Consider the following 27,043-nt stretch of genomic DNA (forward strand, 5'->3'; position numbering starts at 1 on the left):
AGAAGTGGGTGCTGGGCCCAAAGTAAAGTCCTAGGAAGAAAGTGTCACCCTGATATCCAGACTGAGTGACGGAGCAGGCCAAGACTGGCAGAGAGAGAGCAACTGGGCCTGTGGATGAAGGCCTGGAGTAAGGAGTAAGCAATGGGAATGGAGGGGAGGAACTTGAAGAAGGTGGAATCCCCTGGGCCCAGGACAGCCTATATGGGCAGGGGCCCTGACACAGGTGCTCCTCTGGGGGAGAAATTCCTGAATCCCAGCCCTGCCCCTGAGCCCACTGCAGTGAAGTAACTGAGAGGACGAACTCAGCAGTCAGGGACCTGGGTTCAAGTCCTTCATTCACCACTTTCTGACTACCTGACCTTCAGCAGGCTAACTCCCTCTCTGAATCTCTGTTTTCTCATCTGTAAAATGGAAATAATTATCAAACCCACTTTGTAGACTGTTGGAGGGATCTGATGAGGTTATGTCCATAGGCCTTTAGCCTAGGGCCTTGCTCATAATACATACTTGATGAATATTAATCATTATCTGAATTATCTTCCCGAGACTGACCCTAAAGTATTCCCATGTTATGAGCCTCCTTCCTCACCCTCAACTTCCAGGAGTAAATTTCCATCCAGGTGAAATTTGTTTAAAACAAGCACCAGGAGTAGCCTTAAAAGTGGGGGCAATACCAAAGGGCAGCATATCTAAGCAGTGGAGGGCAGAGGTTATAGAAGGGAGCTTTACTTTGAGGCTAGTCAACCAGCCCTAGTCCTTTGGTGATGGGAGTGGGGAGGTGACTTAGTTTCCTAACAAGAATGGGTATTACAGCCTCTTAAGAGTCTGTTTTTACCATCAACTGACAGTTCCACTTCCCTTTTCCCTTGTCTTCTGTGGTCCCTATCCACACACACAACCTCCCTGTGTTGCTATCCAGCAACCTCATCTCTGCAGCAAATATACCCCATCAGGGTGAGGCCCAGGTGATGAACCTGACTGGCTGCTCCCTGAGGAAGTCCCTGGTGCCAGGTGTTTGCCTCTCCAGGCTTATGGGCCTGGGTACTGGCCCTCGCTTCTCTTCCTGGGCTGTCCTACCCACAGGAGTCATTGGTTCCTATTGGGCTGTTGCACTCCTTTGGGTTTGCAAATTTCCTGGGGCTCTGGAACCTCGAAGGGAATTTTCCAGAAGGAATGGGACACTTTTCCCTGGGGACCTCAAGGCATCATCTTGTTGAACTTTACAATAAAAAGGGGCTGCTAGAGGACGAGGGAAGCTACTATGACTATGATACAGAAAAGGGCACAGTTTGCCAGAGACCATGCAGCCCTGCACCAATTCAGCTTCCTCTCCTCCCATCATGGTCAACTCAATTCTTCATACCAATAGAGTTTAGTCTTGTTCTATATTCAGTGTTCTTAACCTGGGTTTCATGAAGTCTGTTGGGAGGGAGTTTTTAGAGGGGTTCTGAACATTTGAAAATTATAGGCAAACATTTTGCATGATTTTTTTTTTTTTTTGGAGTAAGAGGGAGCCATAGCCTTCTTCAAGGGGACCTGCAGCTCCCAACTTTTTAATGACTGATCTTCATAAGTTGAATCTGAAAATTTGACCAAATATTTGTTGAATTTGGGGAAAGTCGTTTATTATATATAATTATTGAGTCTAGGCTATAAACTGCACAATGGGTATTTGGAGAATCCCCCCCCCAAACCCCCGCACACACACACACATACACACCCATTTTTATATTTCTACCTTAAGAGCATTTGCTCTGAATCACATTGCCTAGTGTTGAATCTAGCTGGACCACTTACTACCTGTGCACACCTGGGCAGTTATCTCACCTATGATGGCCTTAGTTCTTTCATCTGTTAAGTGGGAAGAATAATGGTACCTGCCCAAATAGGATTGGAATAAAGAGCTCCAATAGTGCCTACACACTCAGTAAACATTAGCTATTTTTATTATGGCTATCTCTCCCTCCTGCCCTCACCTTCTACACCCACTTCTGGGAGAAATAAATCGCTAGAAAGTCCATGGGTGTAAAAAAGCAATGTGTCATACTGGGAAGTAGGGAATGATACCTGGAAGTAAGAATTATTTACTTCAAATCAATACTGAGAAATCCACAATTGGCGGTAGTAGATGGAGTCAGGCCACTCATTTAATTACAAGTCACAATACCCACTAATTTTTTCATGAAAAGAAGAGGCACTTAACAACACCTGTACCTTTTTCAGTGCCACCAGGAAGGCTGGTTGTACGTGAACACACAGAAAGAAACAGCAGAGAAGGCTGTCCTGTGAATACCAACAGCTCCCCATTCTTCAAGCCGTAACTTGGGCAGATCAGCCGCTGAGCAGCAACCATACGGTGAGTGGGAAAGCCAGAGGAAAGAGCTGGGTGGAGCTGGTCTGAAAACCTGAAAGAGGCATCCCAGACTGCTGGCAATTAAGTTTGGTTTCCATCAGTTACACAAAACACAAAGTTCAAGTCAACCAGGGCCAGAGATGGAGAAGGGTCGGTCTGTGGAAAGACAAAGGGCCCTTCCACCAGAGCCTGCTGTAGCCGGCCCCACCAGGGACGTCTCCAGCTCTAATAAATACCGGCTGTTCACCTACACAACAAGCAATAATGTTCTGCCTCCAGGTCTGGCTCAGCTCCACTCTCTTTCCACTGGGAGCCAGGCAAGGGGGTAGGTGCGTCTGTGGTTCTTTCTCTGGCCACATTCTTCTGGCTCTAGGTCATTCTTCATGCAAATTGCTGAAAGCCAGTGAGCCTCCCTCCTTCATAGTCCATGTGCTCCTGAATCACTCGGGGGAAACCTGCTCTTGACTTCCCTATGTATATTTATAAACTTCAACTTAATACAAAATGTTGTCAGTTCTGCAAATGAACTGCAAAGCATTTCAAAGAACACTGGCAAAAAAAAAAAATCTGACCAGAATCCAAGTGTCTAGCTTAAGAGTTACATGCAGTTGAGCCATTTTGGGTGATGAAGGAAACAAAAAGTAGGGTAACTCGATGAGAAGGCATCAGGGTACAATAGCACAAAGACACCATAGTCAACAGACCCTGGTACAGATCAAGGCTCTACTACCCACCAGCTGTGTGAACAATGTTCATTGGCCTCTCAGAGCCTCAGTTTCCTCAATTGTAAAAAAGAGGTAATGACTACCTTTTAATGTTGGTGAGGAGATTAAAATGAGGCTAGTGTATATATGGCAGCTCAACCAATGTTGACTATTATTATAACTATCAATGAATATATAATCTTAGAGTTTTTCAAAAACCCTCCTTTCAGGTATTTAACTGAAATAAAACTTAATAGGTACCATTTTCCTTGGGTCCAGTGATGTAAGTTAGGTTAGGTTCCTATAGTGAAACAGATGCCCCTCTGAAAAATATATTTCCTTGTATATTTATGCTTCCATTTGGAGGTCTAGGTAGAGTGTGCATTTGTTTGAAGACAAATTGAGAGGACCCTGTCCAGGTATTAAAAAAGTATTCTGACACTTGTTAAAGACAATAAGGAAGACTTTAGTCAAGGGACCACTGCAATGGGATGCTGTGGTAGGGGAATGAGATTGGGCCTAATTCTGAAGACAATAAGGAAAAGTGGGAATTTACAGCCAAGCAGTAGGATGGGATCAGTGGGTGGGAAATTACTAACAGGAAACATTAAGGGTAAGGGGGCATTGTGGCTGAACTGATTTGATAGGATTCTTGACGAAAGCAGGCCAGGGTGATCAGGTATCCTAGGAGATGTGCGGTGTAAGGAATTTGATCAGATATCAAGGGTAATCAGACATCAATGATTGGGGACTTTCACTAAGCTGATTTAGCAAGACTTTAACTCTTGAGAACAAATCCTACTTGAACAAAGGCTCAGAGAATCTTGACTAAAGTTGAGTTAAGAAGAGTGTTTGTCACAGGGCTCAGAAAATCTCCTGCACTGCACTACTGTCCATTTCAATGCTGCCACCTGTTCACTGGGATAAATAAGATCCTATATAATAAAAGCCTAATATGCAAATCAACCAAGTGGCGGAACGACCAGTCGCTATGATGTGCACTGACCACCAGGGGCAGACACTCAATGCAGGAGATTCCCCCAGCCTGCAGGCCCCAGGCCAGCCAAGGCAGGTGCCAGTGGGGGCCCCTGATCACCCCACCAGTCACCCCACAGATCAGCCCTGATCACCGGCCAGGCCTAGGGACCCTACCCATGCACGAATTTTGTGCACTGGGCCTCTAGTTTGTATATAAAGCAACTGGTCTCCTTCTATGGAACCTCCTTCCATGTGCTAAAGGAGAAAGTAAAAGACTTACCAAGTAAAAAATCATTCATTCACTTATTAAGCACAATTTCCTGCATATATCCTATGTGCCAGGCATCCTTTCAGGCCCTTAGAGTATGTCTGTGAACAACACCTGTGTGTCCAGGACTTACCTTGTGGATTTACAGACCAGATAGCACTGAGACACTGAGAAAATGTGATGAGCAACACAAGTGAGGACAGAATGTTCTGGGAGCATGGAATGGGGGGAAGGGAGCAATCTTGTCTGAGCAACAGAAAAGCTTCCTTGAGGAAGTGGCATTGAACTTTAGAACCAAAACAAAACAGGGAAGGGAGAGTAGAGAACAGTGATGAGGAGGGCCATGTAATACGGAGTCTGGAGATGCAGGCAGGCCTTGAAGACCATGAACTTTATTCTGTGGGACATGGGAAACAATTTGAGGGCCAGCTTCAGAATTCGATTTGTCCTCAGACTCAGCTCTCTCGGCATCCTGCATCCAACAGAATGGAGAGAAGTAGCATGGTGTGAGAGGCACTGAGGAGGTACAAAGGAGGGGGTCAATCGTTATGGTGTATGTGGGAGACACCAATGAGAGAGCAATCAGCTATGACTCCCGGTTGATGACCAGTGGATATTGGGGAGTGCATGGTGGTGTACTGGAGGAGCCCCCTCCATCTCTCTCTCTCTCAGATCCCTCACCCTGCGAGCAGCCAGCTGCTACACTGTGTGAGCAGCCCCAGGGAGAGTCTCACGTGGAAAGGAACTGAGGCTCCTGATGACAGTCCTATGGATGAGCTTGGGCGCACGTTCCCCTGCCCTTCCGATGGCTGTGGCCCCAGCCTGCAACTTGACTACAGCATCATGTGAGTGCCTCAGCCGGAGCCACCAGCCCAGCTGCGCCCAGGTTCCTGGCCCACAGGAAATGGGTGAGATGATCAATTGTGTTGTTTTAAGCTGTTACATTTGTTACACAGAAATAAATTACTAATATAAAAAATTTCTGAATTGGGCAATCTGAGTTAGAGGAGGCAATAAAACTGTCTGTACCTTGGTAAACAGGCAGCCAGGCGAAAACTGCTAGCCGGCCACAGTTTAAGACTCAACACAGTGAGAAATGTGGCCATCACAGGGAGGAGGCTTTCAGCTGTACGTACAACAAACCCAATTCCTGGGGCTGGAACAACAAGGAATTTTATTATCATATAGAGCAACAAGTCCATAGGTAGGGTGGCTCTAGAGTCCATAGCTCAACAGTAGTGTTAAATACTCAGATCCAGAATATGGGATATGAAATGTTAGCTACTAGTAAAATATAAAATAAGCAAAGGAGAAATTGAAGCAAAATGTTAGCATTTATTTATCTTTGAGGCGAGTGCATCAGTGTCTTTTGTCTAGACTTTTTTGTATGTTTGGATTGTTTACAATTATATCTATATTTTATAGTGCTATAAAGAAATAGTTACAAGGAGATGTAAGGGGGGGTATGTAGAAAAATATCTTCTAATAGAGAAGACAAGCATTTATTCTTTAACGTGAGAAAATATTGTGAGTATTTCTCATGTGTCAGTCACATTGTTGGCAATAAGGGGGCATAAGGAACAAGACAATGATTCCTGTTTGCATGGAGCATATGTACTACTGGGCAAAGATCTGTAATAAACAAATCAAGAAGGAAGGACCAGGTGGTGAGAGTGCTATGCTAGTAATGAAACTGAAGTCTGCTAGAGAGTGGCTGAGGGAAGTACTTCAGTTTGTGGAATCAGGGCAGGCCTCTCTGGGAAGGTGACATTTACACTGAGACCTGAAGTAAAGTACCATGGGAGCCAAGAAAGGGTGTTCTAGGCAGAGGGAACAGCTCATGTAAAGGCTCTGAGCTGCGAATGAGCTGAGTGCATGTAAGGAACACAAAGAGGCCAGTGTAGCTACCCTGTAGCAAGTATATAAACAACTCCTTAAACATGGGGCAAATGAAAAGGGCCAGGAGAAAATGGGTTGATCAAGTGAATTCATTTCAATGCCACAGGACTTTGGGGCATCGGGAGATCCTTTGAGAATCTAGTCAAAAGCTATGGGCCATAGAAAAATAAACGCATATTGATTTTTGCTTGCAATTTGAGGATATGAGTTGACCCTCTGAGCCTACCCAGAAATTACCTAATTACAGCATGTGAACTGAAGGCATGTTATTCCCAGTCCGGGACGGGGCAGCAAGGACACTAGTCATTCCTACCAAGCGAAAGACTCCTCTATAGGTAATATTTGCACCAGAGCTCCTACTGTACCAGTCTGGCATCTCTGACCCAATCCCCCTTTGTGACCCCCTGCTTCTCACAGTGCCAGACCTGCATGGAGAGCAGTCTGAAGGCCCTTCATGTCTACTCTTGCCCTCTCTCCCATTCATCTTTCACAGACTTTAGCACCAATAATTAGGTCTTGCACTTCTAACTCCGCTTGGTATCTGCTTCTTAAAGGAACCACCCAACACAATTGGTACCAGGAATGATCAAAAAGAAGCGGTGATAAGAAGGGGTTTGGGTTTTGGATCACTCACACACAGCTGGCAAGGAAGACCCCTTCCCAAATGGTACTTGGAGTACAGATAATTCCTGTCACAAGGTGGCAACCCAATGGATAAAAACTTCACAGGTGGCTACTTAAAAGAATATCCTGGTGGAGGGGAATGCCTTGCTTGGTATGATGATTCAGGCCTTTGAACATCACGGAGAAACAACACATCTACACTAATAAAAGAGAAAAATGGTAATTGGCGTACGACCGCTACCCTTCCGATTGGCTAATCAGCGTATCCTTATGCAAATTAACTGTCAGCCAAGATGGCGGCCGGCAGCCAGGCAGCTGGAAGCGAACGTGAGGCTTGCTTGCTCCAGTGACTGCTGACTCCAAGTTCCCCGCCTGACTTGCCGGACTCTGAGCTGGCAGTTTGAAACATTCTAACAAATATAGCCGGCTGGGATCTCAGAGCTGAAGTTATACATTGTTTCGATTATAGAACGGCAAACAAACCAGCAGCGGAAGCCTCAGAGCTAGAGCCAGAGCTAAAGCTGGCCCAGAAGAAAAAAAAAAAGAAAAAAAGGAGTGGCTGGGAGCTTCAGTCAAAACCCCTAGCCTGAAAGCAGTCCTCAGCCCCTCACCCAGACTGGCCAGGCACCCCAGTGGGGACCCCCACCCTGAAGGGTGTGTGACCAGCTGCAAACAGCCATCATCCCCTCATCCAGGCTGGCCAGGCACCCCAGTGGGGACCCCCACCCTGATCCAGGACACCCTTCAGGGCAAACCAGCCTGCCCCCAGGCCTCTATCCTATATAGTAAAAGGGTAATATGCCTCCCAGCACAGGGATCAGCGGAGCCACGAGGCCTCCTGGCACCAGATCAGCATGACGGGGCAGCGCCCAAACCCCCTGATCGCCCTGCGGCTCTGTGTGTGACAGGGTGTGGCATCCCAACCCCCTGATCGGCCCTGCTCTGTGTGTGACAGGGGGTGGTGCCCCAACGCCCCCCCCCCCCCCCCCACGGGCCCTGCTCTGTGTGTGACGGGGTAGAGCCATAACCTCCCCATCGGCCCTGCCCTGAGTGTGACAGTGGTGGCGCCCCAACCCCCTGATTGGCCCTGCTCTGTGGGTGACAGGGGGCGGTGCCCTAACTCCCCTATCGGCCCTACTCGCCCTACTCTGTGCGTGACAGGGGGGAGCTCCCCAACCCCCTGATGGGCCCTGCTCTGTGCGTGACAGGGGGGAGCTCCCCAACCCCCTGATGGGCCCTGCTCTGTGCATGAGAGGGGGAGCTCCCCAACCCCCTGATGGGCCCTGCTCTGTGCGTGATGGGGCGGGGGCAGTGCCCCAACCCCCTGATTGGCCCTGCTCTGTGAGTGACAGGGGGCAGTGCCCCAACCCCCTGATGGGCCCTGCTCTGTGAGTGACAGGGGGCAGTGCCCCAACCCCCCAATCAGCCCTACCCTGAGCGTGACTGAGGGTGGCATCACAACCTCCCAATCCGCCCTGCTCTGTGCATGACAGGGGGTGGCGCCCCAACTCCCCAATCAGCCCTGCTCTGAGCCCGACCAGGGGCTGCACCTAGGGATTGGGCTTGCCCTCTGCCACTCAGGAGCAGGCCTAAGCCAGCAGGTCGTTATCTCCCGAGGGGTCCCAGACTGCGAGAGGGCACAGGCCGGGCTGAGGGACCCCCTCTTCCCCCCCCCCGAGTGCACAAATTTTTGTGCACTGGGCCTCTAGTATAAGGATAATGAAGTAGCTGGGTTCTAAGTCGAATTGCTGCCCTACTGAGGGATAATATGAAACTAAGGACAATTAACAGACTTAAAAACCAAGTGTGAAAGCCAGGGGGTCTCTTTGGTTGCTCCTGCAGTAGAAGCATGGACACAGTGGAGGAGCAAACTCAGATTCTGATATTTATAGCCACCAGGCTTCAAAGAGTGTTGAATACCCAGTCAAGGCAGGTCTACTATGTTAAAACCAGTGCCTTGGCTGGAAAAAGTTGAACTCCTGAACATGAGACCGAGTCATCTGGATCGATGCCCCCAAATATTGTGGTTCCATTGACTTCCCTGAATTTTCCCTACAGAGATGGCTCACTTGTCCCTGTTAAGAACTAGAACTGGTTCCCATGGGAAGATACAGCATGGACCTCTCCACTTAAAGAGAGCAAGTGTCCTCCTCAAGACTTCCTCCCAAATCTGTCCTGGCTGCCAGGCCAGTAACCAGGGTTAAATCCCAGCCTAATCCCAGTTTAGGAAGTGCTGGGTCTGATCAGGAAAGAAAGAAGCAATTCCCAATGAAGCTCCCAAGAATTTGCTAGCATGTTCCAGCAGGAGGAATTGGATCTTGAGCGTGCTTGATCAAGGAGTACAGAATATAAGAATGGATCAGCAAGAGTTCATTTACTTGTGAGTATTCTTTAGGGACATGGGCTATACACCCTAGCAAGAAACCTAGGGTATGTGCAAGTTTGCTGTTAGGTAACTCTTAGAAACCTGGAGAAAGCAATAGCCCATCCCGACCCAAGTGGTAATGCCCGAGATGCCACAGAGATGGTGGGGTTAAATGGCTCAGGGAAGTAGGCACGCTGGATTGGATGGATATATTATGTAAGGGCAGAAGATCCATCAGAGATTTTCTTCCATGGAAGGACACAGAGAACACACTGTTCATCAAGGCCATCAGGAATATGCTGAACACTAAGCCATTCAGTGGTGGCTTTCCTACAGGCTAGGGTTGACTGTAGGAGATAAGTCACGGGACATGGCCTACTAATAGCCCAGGGAATGATGAGGACTTGAAGAAATAGAGTCCAGGTGATGGTATTTAACTACCATAAACGGTGGGCCCTACAATTACCCTCAAAACCAGCTGACTTGAAGGGACATCCCAGAAGGCTTAACCCGAAAGAAGTTGTGAAGATGGTTAGTAGAACATATTCTCCTTAGGGAGAAAACAGATAGGTGGACAAGCAGGGTTGCTGCTTAATATAATCAATCAAAAAGAGCAAGAATGATGAGCAGGACACCGAGGGTGGTAACCCCATCAGTAAGTCATGAACCTTGCTCAATTCCTAGACCTGAGTCAGTTTTCATACCAAGAACTTGTTGGCTACAGAGACGAATGGAAGAACAGCAACATCACGACAAGTATATAATATAATGATTCCTCTGACATTTCCCTAAAAAGACATACAAAGACATGCATCTTTCATCACTGCCACCAAGAATGAAATATGATGTCTGTCAGGCCTCCCTGGGTTGGGTTCTGGAGACAGAACTTACTCGAATGACTGTGGACTGAGGAGAGAGAAACACCCATACATTCTGAGGATTACTGGACACAAATGACATCGATACCTAGAAACCTGAAATGGCATCATGCCCACCGGTTAGAGGCATATGAGAGAAAGTTAATAAAATGAGTCCTGGCCAAATGCCAAGTTACAATGGGTCCAGTGAGGCCATGGACCCACCTAGTGATCATTTTTTCTGTTCTCCAAATATATAATTGGGATTGACATACTCAGTTGTTGAACTCCTACATGAGATCCTTGGCCCATCATAATAGAAAGGCCGAATAAACGCCTCTGAAATTGCCTTCCCCTTCCCAAGGTAGTGGATCAAAAACCATATGGCATTCCTGGGGAATGGTGGAGATTAACGCCGCCCTCAAGAATCTTTATGATGCAGCAGCGATGGCCTTTTTCGTATCTCCATATTTCAATTTAATTCACCAATCAGGTCCCTGCAGAAACCAGATGGATACTGGTAAAATGGCAGAAGACAATCACATACTCAACCAAGAAGTAGTTCCAATATGGCTGTCGTGTCATTCATGGTATCTTTGCTAGAGCAGCTTAAACGTCCCAATCAGAGAAGAGACTCATGTGGAATGGACAATAATTTACAGTACTGTCCTAGGTCTCTGTTAATTCTCCTGTCCTCACAGAAGGAAATCTGGACCATCTGAACATCCTGCAGAATATCACATTGAGTCATTACAGCAGTGACAGAGCAGGGACAGTAAGAGCTGCTAGCACACTGGAGGCCTTGGGAAAGCATCTCACTTCAGGTGGTGGGAGATAAACCCGATGCAGATGCAGAGGCAGAGCACACTGCTAAAGTTTTCAGGGGTCCAGAGATCAGGGACATGCTGAGAAATACTGTCCAAAGTGAAAGACATATTGCTGCATTTTTCATCACTGCCACCAAGAATGAAATATGATGTCTGTCAAGGCCTCCCTGGGTTGGGTTCTGGAGACAGCACAGTCAACACCTAGTAATACTATTCCAGCCCATATGCCAGGAAATCTGAAAGGTAGCCAGCTTTGCATGGGGCCTGGAACAAGAAAGGGACCTGCAGTCAGTCCAGGCCCTGGTACAAATAGCTCTGCCATAGATGTGAGGGAGATCTGGCTGTGACATCTGTCACCCCATTGATCACCAGGGTTGAATTTGGCTGATCTGGCTGGATAGGCAGGTGTCCCCCTCTTTCCTCGCCGATCCATGTGCATCCCTCCCAAAGCTGCATGGTTGGTCAAAGAGGACACCCTTCCCCCGAGAGGAGAGTATTGGTCTTTGGTCAAGAGTAGCTGCGCTCCCCTGCTAGAACCTCCAAACGAGCTCTCAAATAGCCCTGCCACTTGAAGCATATGACCCACCAGGCCATCTGTTGTTGGAGATGTCAGTGGTGGGAAAGGATGAAGTAAGGACATTATAGCAAGCTCCAGTGGGAGAATCATGACATAGACCTCTGGGATTCTAGACCAAGGCCATGTCATCTACAGCATTTGCTTTTGAGGAACATATCCTAGAGTGTTAATGGGCCCTCGTGGACATGGAATATTTGATTCTGTGGTATCAAATGACCATTAATATATAATTGCCCATCATGAGCTGAGTTCTATCAGACCCTCCAAGTCATAAAGTTACCCGGGACTATAGTAGGCCATCCTAAGATGACACTGGAACATCCAGAATGGATCCCAAACAGGACCAGAGGGCACAGTCAGGCTTCATGAGTAGGAACCCCAGACTCCCATGCCATCCTCCATGGCTGCCCAGTGCCCCTCTCTCCACTTGCACCTACAGCCATTGCGAGGGGCGTTTACCAATACAACAAGCTGAAGGAGAAAAATCCCACATGGAACATCTCGGAGTGTGAGCTCAAATGGAAGTGGATGGTGGGTGCATCAGAGAGCAGACGTGAATGACAGAGCTAAGGAAAGTTTTTCCAGTGGGTAGAGCTCTGAGTGGTGCACCAAGTCATCTGCTTTGTGTGGAAGGAAAAGTAGCCTGAAGTGAGAACATAGGTAACTCATGGACAGTGGTCAATGGCCTCACCGGCTGATCAGGAGCCTGAAATGAAAAGGACTAAATGAGTGGAGACAAGGAGGCCTAAAGTATAGGCATGTGGTTGGGCATATGGCAGTGGGCACTATGTGTGACCAAAAAATATGATCATGGTAGACAAGAAAGCATCTACCAAGGAAAAGTCACTTAAGTAGACAGTAGAAATGACTCAGCTGGGTGACATTAGCCAGTATTTGCCATCAGCTACCCAAACCTGACATGAGGGGCACATGAACAGAACGGCCATGCTAGCAGAAATAGAGGTCACTTGACACAACAGCCGGGACTGCTGCTTACTGAGCCAATCAACGACTACCACCTCCAAATAACCTGTGGGCAACAAGGCCCAATCCTGAGCCCCTGATATGGCTCTATTCTGATCCAGTAGGACTGGGCCAGGGACCTGAGATTTTATATTTCTAACAAAAACCCAAATAATGCTAATGATGCCAATGATACTATGTATTATAGTTTGAGGAGTAAGGACTTAAAGGAGCAGAAGTTACCGCCTCTAAGGTCATAGGTTGGACTATTGATAGAGGGGAAAGTTCTTTCAATAGACTCTCTAGGAGAGTCATGAAGGTTTTGAGCAAGGACCACTTTTCCCCTTAAGCAGCAGCAACAGAGAAGTGCTGGCCCTTGAGAGCTGGCACCAACAATTTAGCCTGACTTGATCCCTGGGAACGCTTTTTGGGAACGAAGGGGTTACTCTTTACTAAGGAACTTGAGGTAAGCAACAAGATGAACTGTGCTGCATCTTGAGGGATTTAGGTCTTATAACAAAGTCTTCTCTTTTCTCTGCATTGCTGGCTTGACCTGAGGCCTCAAACTTTCCATCTTGAGTTTCCATAAGCTGCAACAGAATCGTAACCAGGAGAAGTGTGCTACTCTCCAAAGGAGTTAGAGGTTGGGAGGGCTCTGGCAGGCACCCCCCTCCCCATAAATCCAAGCCTATGCAACACTATTCCAGCTTCCCCTGGGCTCTGTAAACCTATGTTAGTCCATCTCCTTCACATTGGGCCTCTCAGGGCCTCCAGACAACCATAAGTCAGGCTGGACCAGGGCCACATTCTCACCGGGCTGCTCACGCATGTCCCTCTGGTGGACTGGGCAAATTTACCTGTGATTTGGCATTGGGCCCCTTTTTTCTTATCATATTTCATTGGAAAATCTGATCTCATTTAAGGTTTGTGTTTCCACTTGTGTTTCTGGGCAGGTGACCAGTGGAATGCAGGCAGGGAAATGTAAACAGTTAATGAAATCTAACAGGGTCCACCCTTTCAGGGATATTCCATGCCTCCAACAAGTCCTGTCTCTCATATTTCCTCCACGGCGCTCTTCCTCCTGGCTATGGCCTGGGTCTGTTCTCCATCACCATGGTGAGCGCCTCAGGGAAACACAGGTGTCTGCAGTCATTAGAAATTCAAATCCACCTGCTGCACCGCGTGCAAGAAGAAGGGCAACTGGGGGTCAGCCGGGATGTGATGGGTGAGGGGTGGCTGTCTGGCCATAAGCCCAGCGGGATTCATAAATCATGCTGGTTTCCAGAGGCAAGGAGCTCTAATGGGAGGCAGGTGAGAGGCCCACCTGCAGCCAGGGGGCTGGATGCTATTACACAGTGGCCCCAGGAGGCCTTGAAGGTGGGCGTCTGTGGTTCCTTACACCCTGGAAGCAATTTATGGCCCACGCCTGCTCTTTCTCTCTGTGTGTCTCTGTACATCTCCCCCTCCTCTGCTCCGACCCTGTCTCCACTCCCATTTTCTCTGCTTATTTCTTTTTCTTTTGTTTTCCTTTCCTCTCCTCTTCCCCGCTCTTTACGTGCAGTGAAATAAGGCTTAAGAGCCTGAGCATGAGGTCAGACGGGCACATCAGCTGTCCTGGGAAAGGGGAGTTTTCAGCACATGGCTGAAGCACATCAGGCCATTTGAAACCCAGGAATCCTGCCTGGAGGGGGCAAATGGGTCAGGGCCTTCAGTTAAAATACGAAGTGGTCCCATTTTGTCACTGTCCTCTGCTTCCACCCCTTCTCCACTTCAGCATCTGCTCACCTTTTTTGTCACCATGGACTTCCCCTTCCCGGTGAGGAGACATTTGGGGCATGCTGGCATTATTTTTGTCCCTCTAGTCACAGGTCATGTGCAACCCACCCAACCTATAGGCTGCTTGCCTCTTAGCATCAGCCCACCCTTCCAAGTCTCAGTGGTCTTAAGGAAATATCAGATATATGTAAGTTCCCCAAACTCCCTAGGTACCAAAGACAGCGAGGCTAGAATTCAGTTCCGTCTTAGCTGCCTGCCCTGGAAAACTTGCCTTTCTCCCTGGGTTCTGCTTCCTTTCAGCAGAGTGAAGGGTTGGACTCTGATCTGTAAGGTTTCTCTCACCTCTAACTTCACTGGTTTATTCCATATGAATCTGAATTTCTCAGGTCTCCCTGGTCTGTAGCCCCAAACAGGTCACCGATTATAGCCATGTCCACACATCACTGGCTTTTGTCCGTAGCATCCTAGAGGACATGGGTGCCCCATGAGATCTCAGCCTCTGGTGTCCCTAGTGTCCCCTGGAGATGTCTCCCAGCTGCTCACAAACCATTCAGTTACCAGAGACACAATGCATCCAGTTGCAGCTGCTGGGTGTCTCTCTTCTCCCACCCCACTCACCCGCGGTTCCTGTATGAAAGCCCCTGAGAGCACAATGTGGCCTTGAAGCTGCTACTGATACGAGTTCACCGGCAATGTCCATGCTAGGGTGCTGCTTGCCACTCCTACAGCTGCTGGGCCTCTACGTGCCAGCAGGTCCTGGTCCACCTGAAGTGAGGTGATGGTCCTCTCCCCGACTCACAGTCCTACCAGGTCACCCGGACCTCCAAAGGGGCCCGCTTGTGCCCCAAGGGTCACAGAGTCCACAAATAGGTTCTCATTCTTTCCCTCAGAAGCCTCCTTATTACAGGACCCAGACGCAATCCGTGTCTGACTTCATGGGGTCCTCCCCACCCTTTTCCTCCCAGAGGGTGAGGGAGCCTCCCACAAATCACTTCCTGGTGGTCCCCCGACCTTTTCTACAGACATGTTTGGATTTCATTTTCGGCTGAGACATGCCTCCTGCCCCCCAACATACACACATACATGTACATATATATGCTTCTGTAATTTCCATCATCCTAGCAAATAGGATAAATCAAAGAAGTGCGGAGTGTGTGTGTGTGTGTGTGTGTGTGTGTGTGTGTGTCTCCTGAGAGAAAGAGGAAAGAACTAACCGCTCTGCTCCAAGTGGCTCGTCCAGGATGAGAAACCACAATCTTGGGTAAAAAGAGAGAATTATCTTCCCCAACTCTTCCCCCAACGCATTCTAGAAGCAGGACTTGATCTCCAATGAAAACCTGTGACAAAAAGAGCAACTGGTGACTTCTCAAACTCTGTACTTGGTGACAAATAAGAATCAAAGTGACAAGGGAATAAAATAGCATACTGTAAAGAAAGTAGTTTCTTGTGGTTAATGGAGGGGCCTGGGAGCAAGAATATAGGCCAGATGCTCAGTCTGGAAAATCAGCATAGGCCTATTTTAAGAACTAATGAAAAGAGCCTTGTAAAAGGACAAGGTAGAATAACAGCTATTTTTCTCCCCCTAGGAATGGGAATTAAAAAGTGGTTACAAAGAGTGGAGATCCAGGATTCCGAGTAAAGAAACCTGGAATCTAGGCCGGACTTTATCATCTCTGCTCCCTCCTGACAACCCAGAGAGGACAGATCAGACCATATGTTCCTGTGTATACATATTAATAATTAATTGATGACTCAATTATTTTCAATATAGGCTTAATTTAGAGAATCAGGAGGACATGTTGGTAGAGTTGAGCATTAAAGGATAAAGAGGATGAGACATTAGAGTGTTACATTAGTGATCCAGGTGATGTGACATGAGTAATACATTGGTGTTCCAGGCGATGAGACATTGGAGTGTGACATTAGTGTCCTAGGCGATGAGACCTTGGAGTGTGACATTAGTGTTCTAGGTGATGAGACATGAGTGTTATAGGTGGAGGGAGCAGCACTTTCTAAGGCAAGTTGGGAGGAAACATGGTCTGTGTGAGGAACTGAAAAAAGACCAGTGCAAACTAGAGCTCAGAGAGCAATAAGTGGAAGCTGGTGAGGAAGGTAGGTCCCTGGGACCATGTTAAGGACTTTTGTACTTAGTCTTTTATAAAATACTAGAGGCCCAGTGCATGAAAAAATTTGTGCACTCAGGGTGGGGAGGGTCCTTCAGTCCGGCCTGTGACCTCTCAGAGTCCGGGACCCCTTGGGGGATGTCCACCTGCCAGCTTAGGCCCACTCCCCAGGGGATCGGGCCTAAGCTGGCAGTCAGAAATCCCTCTGGCAGCCCGGGAACCCTCGGGGGATGTCCGACTGCGGCTTAGGCCCGCTCCCTCTGGGAACATCCTTAGCACTGTCGAGGAGGCGGGAGAGGCTCCCGCCACCGCTGCTGTACTAACAACCATCAGCCCAGCTAGTGGCTGAGTGGAACTCCCCCTGTGGGGGTGCACTGACTACCAGGGGGCAGCTCCTGCATTGAGCGTCTGCCCCCTGGTGGTCAGTGCACGTCATAGTGACCAGTCATTCCTGGTTGTTCCGCCATTAGGGTTAATTTGCATATTTCCCTTTTATTATATAGGACTAGAGGCCCGGTGCACAATATCCATGCACAGGTAGGGTCCCTAGGCCTGGCTGGTGATCAGGGCCAATCTGTGGGGCAACCAGTGGGGCCATTGGTGTCCCCACTCACACCCACCTTGGCTGGCCTGGCACCACCCGCTCGCCATCCCCGCCCCCCGCAGCCACCAGATGGGGCCTATGGGCTGGGGGCAGCTCCTGCGTTGAGCATCTACCCCCTTGTGGTCAGTGCACGTCATAGCGACCAGTTGTTCCACCCGTCGTTCTGCCGGTCAGTCAATTTGCATATTAAGGTTTTATTATATAGGATATACTGATTTCAGAGAAGAAGGGAGAGGGAGAGACAAATAGAAACATCAATGACGAGAGAGAATCATTGATCAGCTGCCTCCTGCATGCCCCCTACCTGGAATCAAGCCTGCAACCTGGGCACATGCCCTGACAGGAATTTGAACTTGACCTCCTGGTTCATAGGTTGATGCTCAACCATTGAGCCACACTGGCTGGCTTAAGTCTTGTGAAGTATCCAGTCTTAAGTGGAAGCCAGTTTCTAAGACAGTGTCCAATAATCTCCACCTCCTGACAGTTTTGTCCATGCACAGTCCCCACCTCTGAAAGTATACCTGAGTTATCTGTGTAACCAATAGCACATGGGAGAAGTGATGGTCCATCACTTTTGCAATCTTATATAATAAAAGGGTAATATGCAAATTGACCCTAATGGCAGAACTACCAGGATGACTGGTTGCTATGATACGCACTGACCACCAGGGGGCAGATGCTCAATGCAGGAGCTTCTCCCTGGTGGTCAGTGCGCTCCCACAGGGGGAGCTCCGCTTAGCCACAAGCCGGGCTGCCGGCTGCAAGCGAAGTGGGCTGCGAGCAAAGCGGCAGTGGTGGGAGCCTCTCCTGCCTCCTCAGCAGCACTAAGGATGTCCACCTGCAGCTTAGGCCCGCTCTCCCTGGGGGGAGTGGGCCTAAGCCACAGTAGAATATCCCCTGAGGGCTCCCAGGCTGCTAGAGCAGTGGTTCTCAACCTTCTGGCCCTTTAAATACAGTTCCTCATGCTGTGACCCAACCATAAAATTATTTTTGTTGCTACTTCATAACTGTAATGTTGCTACTGTTATGAATCGTAATGTAAATATCTGATATGCAGGATGGTCTTAGGCGACCCCTGTGAAAGGGTTATTCCACCACCAAAGGGGTCGCAACCCACAGGTTGAGAACTGCTGTGCTAGAGGGATATCTGATTGCCAGCTTAGGCCTGATCCCCCGGGAAGTGGGCCTAAGCTGGCAAGTGGACATCCCCCGAGGGGTCCTGGACTGTGAGAGGGTGCAGGCCAGGTTGAGGGACTCTCCCCCCTCCCAAGTGCACGACTTTTTGTGCATTGGGTCTCTAGTTAGGTTATAAAAGACACTGCTATTTCCTTCTGCACTTTCTTGGATCACTCACTCTGGGGAAAAACATGTCAGGAGCAGCCAGCTCTGTGGAGAGTCTCACTTGGCAAGGAACTGAGGCCTCTCACCCACAGCCATGTCCATGATCTCACAAGAAGATTCTCCAGCCCAACCAAGCCTTAGGTTGACTGCAGCCCTGGGCGACACCTCAGGGTCAAGAGAGACCCTGAGCCAATCCATACACCCAAGCCACTCCCAGATTCCTAAACTTCAGAAAATGTGAGGCAATATGTTTGTTGCTGTAATATGCTACATTTTTGGGTAATCTGTTATGTGGTAGTGGATTACTAATGCATATGAATAGCAGTAGAGTTAGAGTTGCTAATTGTGTGACTTTGAACAAGTCACTTAACCTCTCTGAAAATCAATCTCTTTTTCCACCTATAAAATGGTGGGAGTGGACATGAGTAATAGAATGTTAACACAGGAAAAGATTTAGAGATCATCTAAGTAAGCCATGAACCTCTGAAGGCAGACCAGTGGCCATAGATGAGAACACTGAATGACACAGGTCAGTAGCAGATGGGAGGGGGGTAATGTAAGAAGAGCCTACCATTTATTGACTACTTACCCTATGCTAGGCATTGTGCCAGCATTATTATCTCATGTACTCTTCCCATCTGAGTTAGGCACTAGGTTAAACCCATTTTACAGAAAACAAAATGAAACACAGAGACATTAATCCCATCCTTCCATGCTTCGGAAAGCTGTGAAAAATTGGGGTCTAGAAATAATGGCTTTAAAAGGCAAAGCAGAAATCACCTGTTCCTCTGCCCTCACCGTGATTACTCTCCACATCACCTGCATCAGCATCCTATAGAAAATTATCCCAGCCAGGCAATCCTCTCAAAATGGTCCTACCTACCTCCTGGGCACATATTTCAAATGTTCAACTCCACTTTACTTAGGAGTCCTGGGGTAGGGACCAACAATGCTGGTGGGATTTGGTGTCGATGGTGTAGGCCAAACAGCAGCCACCCAGATGTCTTCCACATCATTCATTTCCCGACACAGCCCTAAAAATACAGCACTGAGAGTTTCCCCAGACTCAGTGGAATTTGGGGGGCTTTGTTCCCGCTTCTGGAAACACATCAACCTGCCAATTCTGGTGAAGGGGTCTACGACAATGCTCTTGGCTTTCACCATTGTTTCTGACACAAGCACTAGTAACTCTTTCTTAGTTTTTAAATCTCATTCTTCAGAGAAGATAAATTAACTATACAAGTATGTCATGAAAACCGACTTGGCAAGCATGGTCTGCTGGAGAGGAGCAGGGATTGTTTTATTTTCCATGATCTCAGTGTAAAATAAATAGATTTATCTTAGATGTTCATGTAAGGTCATCAGGAGCACAGTGATTTAAACCGTGGCCCTTGGCTGACTCAAGTCCAGAGCATGATCTAATCAGGCCTGGAATTCTCCAAGAAAAAAGGGAAGGAAAAAAAACAGCTGGCCTAGAAATGTGGGTTTCAACGTTATCTCAGCACAAGGAAGTTTTCCCTTTCTGCTCAAGCCTCCTGGGAACCCTCCAAAGCCAGCCTGATGCACAACATTTTTTAAAGTTTCTTTGTTCTGTTAACAGTGAGTGAGGTTAAGTCTGAGCAGACCTGGCCCTCTCCCTCATCCCTCTCCTGACAGGCGCAGACCTTCCTCAGCGTGATGGCTTTGCTCGGAATGTTGGTAGCTGAGCAACCTCGCACAAAGCATTTAACCCCCAAGCCCCCGTTTCCTCATCTGTGTAGCTGCGATCAGAACCCACAGTTCTGATTGGCCATTCCATGTAACCTATCATTCTGTCAACTCTCTCAACTTCTGGGAGGTAATATTGCTTTTGTGAAAATTAAATGAGATGACTGATGTGAAGTGATTAACACGTCGCCAGGCACATCCTGTCCCAGTCATTTCATAGAGAAGCAGTACAGTGATCGAGGGTTTGAGCGCCAGAGTTGAAGATGCTGCATCTGAGACTTGGCTCCATCACTTACCAGCTCTGGGCAGGTTACTTGGCCTCTCCGTGCCACAGTTTTCTCATCTGTAGAGTGGGCTAATAATGCGGACCTGCTGCCTCACAGGGTTGTCATGAGGATGCTGCAATGAGATAATGCTTAGAATAGTGCCCAGAACCTAACAAATAGTAAGTAAATGTTAGTTATGACTACAATGACTTTGGAATAATGAAACTAACAATCACAGCTATGATTACTAATATTATCTCCCAGAAGTATTTAGGGTTCTTTGATTATTAAGCAAACAAATCACCTTTGGTTAACTTGTAAAGAAATTTTTAAAATGTATTGGTGGCTCTAAGGGAGTTGGCAGAATCAAAGTTACATGGAATGGCCAAGCTTTGGAAGGAACCAGGAAGCAGGAGTAGGGAGCGGTCCCAGGTAAGTCACAGGAACTGACGATAGTACCTTCGAGAAGTTGCACTGAGAAGGAATTAGCTCCACTACCTTAGAGTCTCTCTCCAAAGAAGGGTGTGCACTTTGACATCCCAACCAAGACCAAATCCAATGGGCGTGGTAATCAGCCAAAGGAGACCTAGATATCACCAAGAGCAGGGGCTGGGATACTGGGTGAGAGAAACTACTGATGACAGCTACATTTATGACCGCATATCAATACTTACCAATATTAATATTTATAATAATTACAGTGGTTGATGCTAATATGATCAGTCATTCAGGAAAGGGCAAAACCAATCAAAATGACAGTCCGCGAATATCTAGACCTGAACTTCATGAACACTGCGATTCCTAGCTAATCAGAGTAGCCACTGGACTAGAACCATTTTCATTCCCTTTTGGGAAAAAAAATTAAGTTTTTCCCAAAATACTTTTATCTTTTGGAAAAATTATAACTTCCCCATGATAAAAGGAAGACTATCATTTCTGACCTGCTTTTTAAATGTATAACACTGTACCAACCACTTGGAATATTTTATCTCGCTAACTGTATTGCCAGGCTCACCATCGTTTATTTAACCACCGTTAAATAAAGTTTAATGGAAACAATAAAGATAAATGTTGAAGTCATCATTTTTATCACTGTTAATAATTAATACCTTTAAACAGTGAATTGGCCATTCAGTTCTCCAGGACACACCATGAAAGCCACGCAGCTACTCGCCCTGGAAAATTCCACCTGGAGTTGCCGGTGTGAGAGGCAGTTCAATCACCAATCGATGCCTGCAGTTCATAAGTTCTGTCCCCGTCATGTATCTGTGGTAAAATAGGAGAAACAGATGCTCACGGGGACAACTCATGTTTATTGAATTATGAAGTGATTCAACGCTCAGGACATCCAGGTGCTGTGACAGCACTTAAACATGCTTGGGGGTAATGCACTACTTCTTAAAATAGCCTGACTTCCAGAAACTGCACTGCTGTTGGACTCTTTAGCTTAATCCATTCAGGGCTCAGCTTCGAAAACAGTGTTTGTGTTCTGTCTTAATGGCGAGCCCACGGCTATGGAAAGGAAACACAGTCTCCTTTGGGTTAGAAATCTCTGGGCGCTGCTGTAAAGACCTGGGCTTCCCCATCAGCGGTCCCATGTTCTCTGAGCCTCTCTCCGAAACTGAGTTTCGGCAGTCCTGGAGCCTACCTCTTTGAGTCTCTCTACTCTTTTGAGAGAGCGACTCATTATGAAGAGTGTATTGCAAGCTATTTTCCTTGGGGTGCTGATGTGTTTGCACTGACCTTTCTCTCCTCCGTTGACATTTCTGTTGTGCCCAGCAAACAGGGCTGCATACCAGGAGTAAGTGGACTGAGTTCTTTGCTGAACTAAGTGTGCCCGGGAGGACTCACCCGCCCCCCACTCCGCTGCCGCCCTTGGCCTCCTTAATCACGCCCAAAGGAAGACAGAGTGGGAGGCACTGAGAATCTACCCATCAGAACAGACCACACAGGCCACCGGGAGGGATGCAGTCATCAGTCATTGAGAGACCAATGGAACGCACTTTGGAAAGTCTTATTTTATAATGGCATTGGAACCATGTATTAAAGAAGAATTATCCAGAAGAATTCGCTCTCCATCCTCCCTGGAGATGCATGCTTGGTACTAAAGGACTTGCACAGGCCTCAAGTCTTGTCTAAAATACCCTGAGGGCACAGCGAGAGGAAAGGAGGTGAGGCCGTGCACACAAACCTACTCTAGTTAATCATTTTGTGAGAATTTTAATGCTGCACCTTTCTCCCTCATTTAGAACATCTCTTCTCACAGAGGAGTGTTGGAAATCTGATCATCTAACCCACACTAAAGTAGCTGGGCATGAAAAAGAACCGAAGGGGGAGGGCAATGCCTAACTTGAAAGTATAATAGTAAGAAAACAACCATCAGTGCTCTTGGTTGGGCACTAACTATGTGAAAATGCTTGACTTGGCAGGTCCATAACTATCTTAAGAGGCAGGTGCTATTAACTTCCTCATACAGAGGAGCAAATGGATGAGGATCAGAGAGGCAACGATTTGTCCAAGGCAAGCCCAGCAAGAGATAAATAAAAATGGCCAAAGCTCACATTCCACCTGGTGCCAGCTTATCTCTGAAACATGATGCTGAGAGAGCTGTGCTCCTGCATCCCACCTATGCCTCAGAATTAGCCGTCAGCTTTTACAACTACAGATGCCTGGATTCTTCCCGTGACAGACAGAGCAGTCTCTCAGAGGTGGGAACCAGGTGGGGTGTTGGTTTTTTTTTAAAGGCCCCGGAAGGTGACTCTACTGGGCAGCAGGGTTGAGAACCACTGAGGCAGGGTACCATGCTACCACTCGACAAGATGAAATCCATGTCTCTTTTCTTCTTTGAGTCTAAGCAAGACCTTTCAGCAACCTGAACTCCCTCACTGCCCCTCTGCCTCCTGAGCGAGGGGAAGTGCCAGGCCAGAGCTAGAAACCAGACCACGCTCCCCGGCCAAGAAGCCAACAGATACACCTCTGTGTCTGCCCCAGGGAGGTAAAGGGAAGACCTGAGGAGAGTCAGAAAAAAAACAACCTAAAGGGCATAGAAAGAATATGTGTGATTGGTCGGGAAGCCATGGGATGTTGAAAGGAAAGAGTAGCTGCAAGGTGGGGAAGGGAGAAGACTGGTTCTTGGAAGGGGAAGGATTGCGGGGGGAGGAGGGGGGGACATTGGTGGGGGAGCCAGGAAAACTGGGCTCTTACTACCTTGGAGGCCTCAGAGGTCCCAGGTATTCCAGGTAGCTTCACTGGGGGTGGAAGGAGAAGGGCTTTCCTCCTAATAAGCAAGGTTAGACTTGGGTTTTTAGGTTTCCTTAAATAACCCCACCTCTAGACAGCCTTCTAGTGGAACTCCCTGCCAGAAACTCTGCCCTACCCCTCATTCCCTTCTCCATTGGGCCAAAGGGACCCTTCTCAACGTCAAAACAGGTTAATCCTTGGTCAAATTTCTTCCAGGCCTCCCAATGCCCCCAGAATAAAGGCCAAATGCATGAATACAGCTTTAAAATTTTTTAATTCCCTGTAGGGTCTTTTGTTTACCACCCTTTCTGTTTTTCAAACAAGTGGGCCTTGATTTGCTCCAAGCCTTGCACACACTGTGCCTTCAGCCCGAAACCCTCTTCCCATTCCACGTTTTGCTCACCCTTCTGGCCTCGGGTTAGATATCATTTGCACGCATGTCAAACTCGCGGCCGGCGGAAGTGTCTGCACTGAAGCCTGTAGCCTATCCAGGAGCTTATAATATCCTCCAAACAGCCACATTCCACAGCCTGAGCTCACTGGTGACGCCTCACCAGAGGGCGTCAGCCTGCCTGGAACCTTGTCTCCTCTGGACTTCCAACGGGGACCACATCCGTCACTCACCTAAGAGGCAACTGATGGATGCTCTCTCTCACTCTATGTTTCTCTCTCTCTCTCTCTCTCTCTCTCTCTCTCTCTTTTTCTCTCTCTCTCTCTAAAAAAATCAATAAACATATCCTCATGTGAGGAGTTTTTAAAAAGTCCACTGAACACTGGATAAGCACCTTGAGACCTTGGAAATGTCACAACTCTGAACCTCAGTGTCTTCATCTGTCCAGTGGAACAGACAGATCACTGCCTCTCTGATCCTCATCCGTTTGCTCCTCTGGCCCCTATGACTGTTGTGATGAGGAAGAGTCAACAGACTGGCACTAACAAAACACATAGCAAGTTCCCAGTGGCTCAAAATACACATGGGCAGTTTGTGTAGTGCACACAGGTGCCCAGGTTAGGGGACAAGCAGAGCCCAGAATCCAGCCTGGCTTCTATGGCCAAGCCATTTGTCCATAGCTGTAGTCACGCAAAGGAAGCATCTTTCAGTAATGTATACAAATGCACCCTAAAAGCAGTCCTGGCAGGGCCTAGCACCAGGTCTCAGTGAACATTAATTGGATCTTCCATTCTCTGTTATCCACACACAGAGAAATAAAAACTGTGGTTGCTGAAATCATCCGAATATGCTTCCCCAGAGGAGAGGGGGTGGCAATATAACATGGTACTAAAAATAACAGCTTCGGAGTTAGGGTTGAAGCCCCAGTTCTGCCACTAACTATGCTGAATGGTCATAAGCAAGATGCATAACCTCTCTGAGTTTTTTATCATCTGTGAAAGGGGAATAATATGGGAGGATTACCGGTGAGGAGTATAATTACTATCTCCTGAATAACCTCATGATTCAAGTGTTCTGGGACCCGGTTTTATGGGGAAGGAGATTACAGATCACCAGAGGTACTTAAATATTCATCATTGTAATTGGTATTTATTAAAATCCTAATGTGTTTTAGGCTCTGGAGCGCTTACACCATCTACAGAGAATGTTCTGTTTGCCAGACAATGTGCTAAGCACTGCATGCTCATCTATACCCACAACCACCCTAAGAGGGAGACACTATGATTATCTGCCTGAAAGGAAGTGATAAACTAGTTAAGAGAGTAATGAATTCATGCTTGCAATCATTAAACACTAAACAGAGACAGAAGACAAGTATAAGGATATACTTTGAGTTAGGTGGCGGCTAGAAATAGGAGTGGGTTGTTGTAGGCAACTTAGATACCCATACCCAGATAATTTAGTACAGTGGTCTCCAACCTTTTGGACCTCACGGACCACCAGGGATCTGCAGACAACCAGTTGGCGACCGCTGGTTTAGTATAAATACCTAATGAAATATTATACAGTAGTCAAAAATCATCATTTGCATCTAGGAATAGAGATAGATCTCAAAAACCATGTTCAAGTGGCAAAAAGGTAAGAAACAGGTTGAGATTTAGAACATGAAAGAATAGGATAGTATGTGCCAAGTTATGGGGCAATCGCTGTGGAACTTCACTCCTCAGAGAGGGCACCTCAGTCCTGCGAGCATCCATCATAGATACGGAGGGCCACGGAAAGCCCTGGGTTCGCCTGTTCACTCCAGAAGTTGCCACTGACACGTACTGGAAACCAAAGTGACTAAAACATGGAGACCCTGGCCCAGATTCTTTTAGTAGGAGCATAAATTGCTACAATTTTTGAAGGGTGATTTGGTCGCCCTATTAAAACACAAAATATGCTTCCTGTCAAAATGCGTGGACCCTTTGGTCAGCTATCACACGTCTAGGGATATTTACATAAGGGCACAGAATATGCGTTAAAGGATTCTTCATTGCAGCACTGTAAGATCAAAAGCCCACATAAACAACTGTCGTCTGAGAAGGGTTAAATAAACTGTGTTACAGCCGCACGGACCATATAAAATGTTATGTAGCTGTTGAAGAAATGTATAAACTATCATCCAAACGCAAAAGCCAAGTTTAGGACTATCATGAGTAGATAATGTATGTGTAACAGAGTACTAGGAGGGACTTTTTCTATTGCCTTTGAAGTCTGCTAAAGCCCAACGTTGAAAACAACTAGGTGGCGGGTATCACACATTCTAAATAGAAGTTCCAGACACACCCACACAGGTCTTACTATGCGGTACCCAAAGAGGCCCTTCACTGTCACTCCCCCTCGCCCACCTCCAGGTCATGTAAGAAAAGGTGGCGAGCCATTCGATCTTTGGAATGGGACTCAGTCATGTTTCTCCTCCCCCATCCCCCACGCTTCAAACAGAGAGAGGTGCTTCCCAAGAGAAGCCCTCACAGAATCTGGATTTATCTGCCAGGAGAAACAGTTACGTCTCATCCTTCAATGTAATGCGTCCTGGGAACAAGTCCCAAGCCCACCACCAGGTGTTGCTAGTTGAGTACAGCAGAGGGTGTTCTGGGATCATCTAAAAGGTAGCCCTCCAAGTATGAGAAGTATAGACAGGGAGAGAGAAACCCTACCTCCGGCCTGGAAAAGAGTAAAAGCGGGGAGGCTGCCTGAAGCTACCTGTGATATTTTACATCAAGCTAAATAAAGATGTTCTATCATCTTACCTTGACAAATATTTTTTTCATCATGACCTGAGAAAATAGGTGATCCTTGCGTTCGCTCCTAAATGCAAAGCATGATGAGAGTCGGCCCTGCCAAGCCTCCCTTCACTTCCCACCTCTGGGTTCCACCTCCAAAACCCACACACACACGCACACACACACACACACACACACACACACACGAGTTCCATCCACATTCCCGGCAAGCAGCATCCCTTGGCCACTTCTTGGGCCTCGTGAACCTGGAAAAGAAGGTCCTGCAAAGGCTTTGGAAGTGCATTTGATACCATTCGGGCAAGGAATTCTGGGATCCCATTACCCAAAATGAGGTCTACAATTGCTGCTTGAGCTCCAGGTGGGAACTTCCTCCTGGATCTGGTGATTTCTCCCC

General features: G+C 47.5%; 1 protein-coding gene across 4 annotated transcripts in view; it reads right to left on the minus strand.

The window, feature by feature from the left end:
• The window catches only part of PAMR1 (peptidase domain containing associated with muscle regeneration 1), a 138,664-nt gene that overhangs the window by 63,523 nt on the left and 48,098 nt on the right, over positions 1–27,043 (minus strand). The window contains exons 1-3 of one of the 4 annotated variants that reach the window (XM_070427794.1): positions 21,407–21,492; positions 20,263–20,365; positions 15,406–15,528 (exon numbers count right to left, since the gene is read on the minus strand). Coding sequence is in view for 2 of the 4 variants with exons in the window: in XM_070427790.1 (XP_070283891.1) it covers positions 21,407–21,494 (88 nt within the window). In the remaining 2 variants the exon portion in view is untranslated. Of the gene's footprint in view, positions 1–15,405; positions 15,529–20,262; positions 20,366–21,341; positions 21,499–27,043 lie in introns of those variants that run through there. The other 3 variants (XM_070427795.1, XM_070427790.1, XM_070427792.1) reach the window with 3 other exon arrangements.

The sequence above is a fragment of the Myotis yumanensis genome, unplaced genomic scaffold (assembly GCF_028538775.1).
Source record: "Myotis yumanensis isolate MYYU_CA2020_CCGP unplaced genomic scaffold, mMyoYum1.0.hap1 SCAF_10, whole genome shotgun sequence".
NCBI classification, from domain to species: domain Eukaryota; kingdom Metazoa; phylum Chordata; class Mammalia; order Chiroptera; family Vespertilionidae; genus Myotis; species Myotis yumanensis.